Source organism: Laccaria bicolor, genomic scaffold (assembly GCF_000143565.1).
Source record: "Laccaria bicolor S238N-H82 LACBIscaffold_39 genomic scaffold, whole genome shotgun sequence".
NCBI lineage: Eukaryota > Fungi > Basidiomycota > Agaricomycetes > Agaricales > Hydnangiaceae > Laccaria > Laccaria bicolor.
This window is the reverse complement of record NW_001889910.1, coordinates 117,266-118,465: the sequence shown is the minus strand read 5'-3', so window position 1 is coordinate 118,465 and position 1,200 is coordinate 117,266. Positions and strand designations below refer to the sequence as shown.

General features: G+C 47.4%; 1 protein-coding gene across 1 annotated transcript; it reads left to right on the top strand.

Annotated features, from left to right (window-relative positions):
* Positions 1–25: 25 nt before the first annotated feature.
* LACBIDRAFT_308190 (uncharacterized protein) lies at positions 26–732 on the top strand (the record flags this gene model as incomplete). The annotated part of the gene is made up of 2 exons (XM_001886672.1): positions 26–495; positions 555–732. The coding sequence occupies 2 exons, from the start codon at positions 26–28 to the stop codon at positions 730–732; spliced, it is 648 nt and encodes a 215-aa protein (XP_001886707.1).
* Between the last annotated feature and the right edge of the window lie 468 nt (positions 733–1,200).

Genomic DNA, 1,200 nt, shown 5'->3' with positions numbered 1-1,200 from the left:
CGACTCACCCAAGGCACAGTGCTGGATGACGTTCAACACCTGCGGCGCCTGTCCTATCCTATTGCCAACATCTCCTTTGTTTCGTCCAGGGCCAGTGCAGGTTACGAATGACAACCCCGGCATTTTGGGCATCCCCAGCGAGGATCGGGGAAAGTTTCTTCCTCCAGGCATTTATCCTATTGCCAGATTAGCCAATATTCAACAGGATGGATTGGGTGATAATCAGCAGGATGGATTGGCCAATACCCGACAGGATGGATTGGCTGATCGTACGCCGGCTTTGTCGCCAGCGCGGCCACAGCAGACACAGGATTGTTTCGCCAGCTCCTCCGAAGGCCCTTTCACTCACCCTGCTCCTTCTACACCTACTTGCTCGCCAGCACGCCCAAACACTACTCCTCCGACACCGGCTTTCTCGCTAGCACGGCCACACCAGACACAGCCTAAGTACTACTCAGTTACTGTAGGCAGACGATGCGGAGTTTTTACAGGGTGGTAAGTATTTTCTCAATGGTTTTCTTTTACTTAATTAACGTGGTCCCAAATCAATTTAGGACCTATGTGCATAGTCTCGTTAATAGAGTCCCGGGTTCTGCTTGCTTTGGCTTCAATTCTCGTGAAGAGGCTTTAGAGGATTACCATACCATGAAGACACACGGTCATGTTCACGTTTCTGGAAGGGTAGAAGGCGACGAGCAAGAGTTTGGACCTATGTCCGATGCCATTATGTAGTTGTCTGCTGTCTTGTACCTGCGTTTTATATGCCTATGTCCAATGCCATTATGTAGTCGTCTCCTGTCTTGTACCTGTGTTTATATGATCATCAGTTCGTTCAACGAATTGGCTTGAATAAGTTTGAGAGTCACCCAGCATATGAGTAAGAGTGATGAGCCAGACATATAAACAGGTGATCCATGTCAGATAATACTCTACAAATTCTGCTGTGGTGTAGTCGTCTAACGGTGTGCTCTGTGTATAACGTTCATGCCAATTCTGCGACGCTCAGGCTGCTGGTTCGATTCCTTTAATGTGTAGCTACGGTATATCATATATAAAATGTATGCATCGTGAATGTGTCTGTTCACTGATTGATTGCTAAAACTATCTACAGTAGTGTTTGGAAGTCCGGTCTTGTGACTGGAAATAACCAGACCGGACCAAGACCGCAAAAGACCGGACCTGCAGTTACGGTCTTTTATT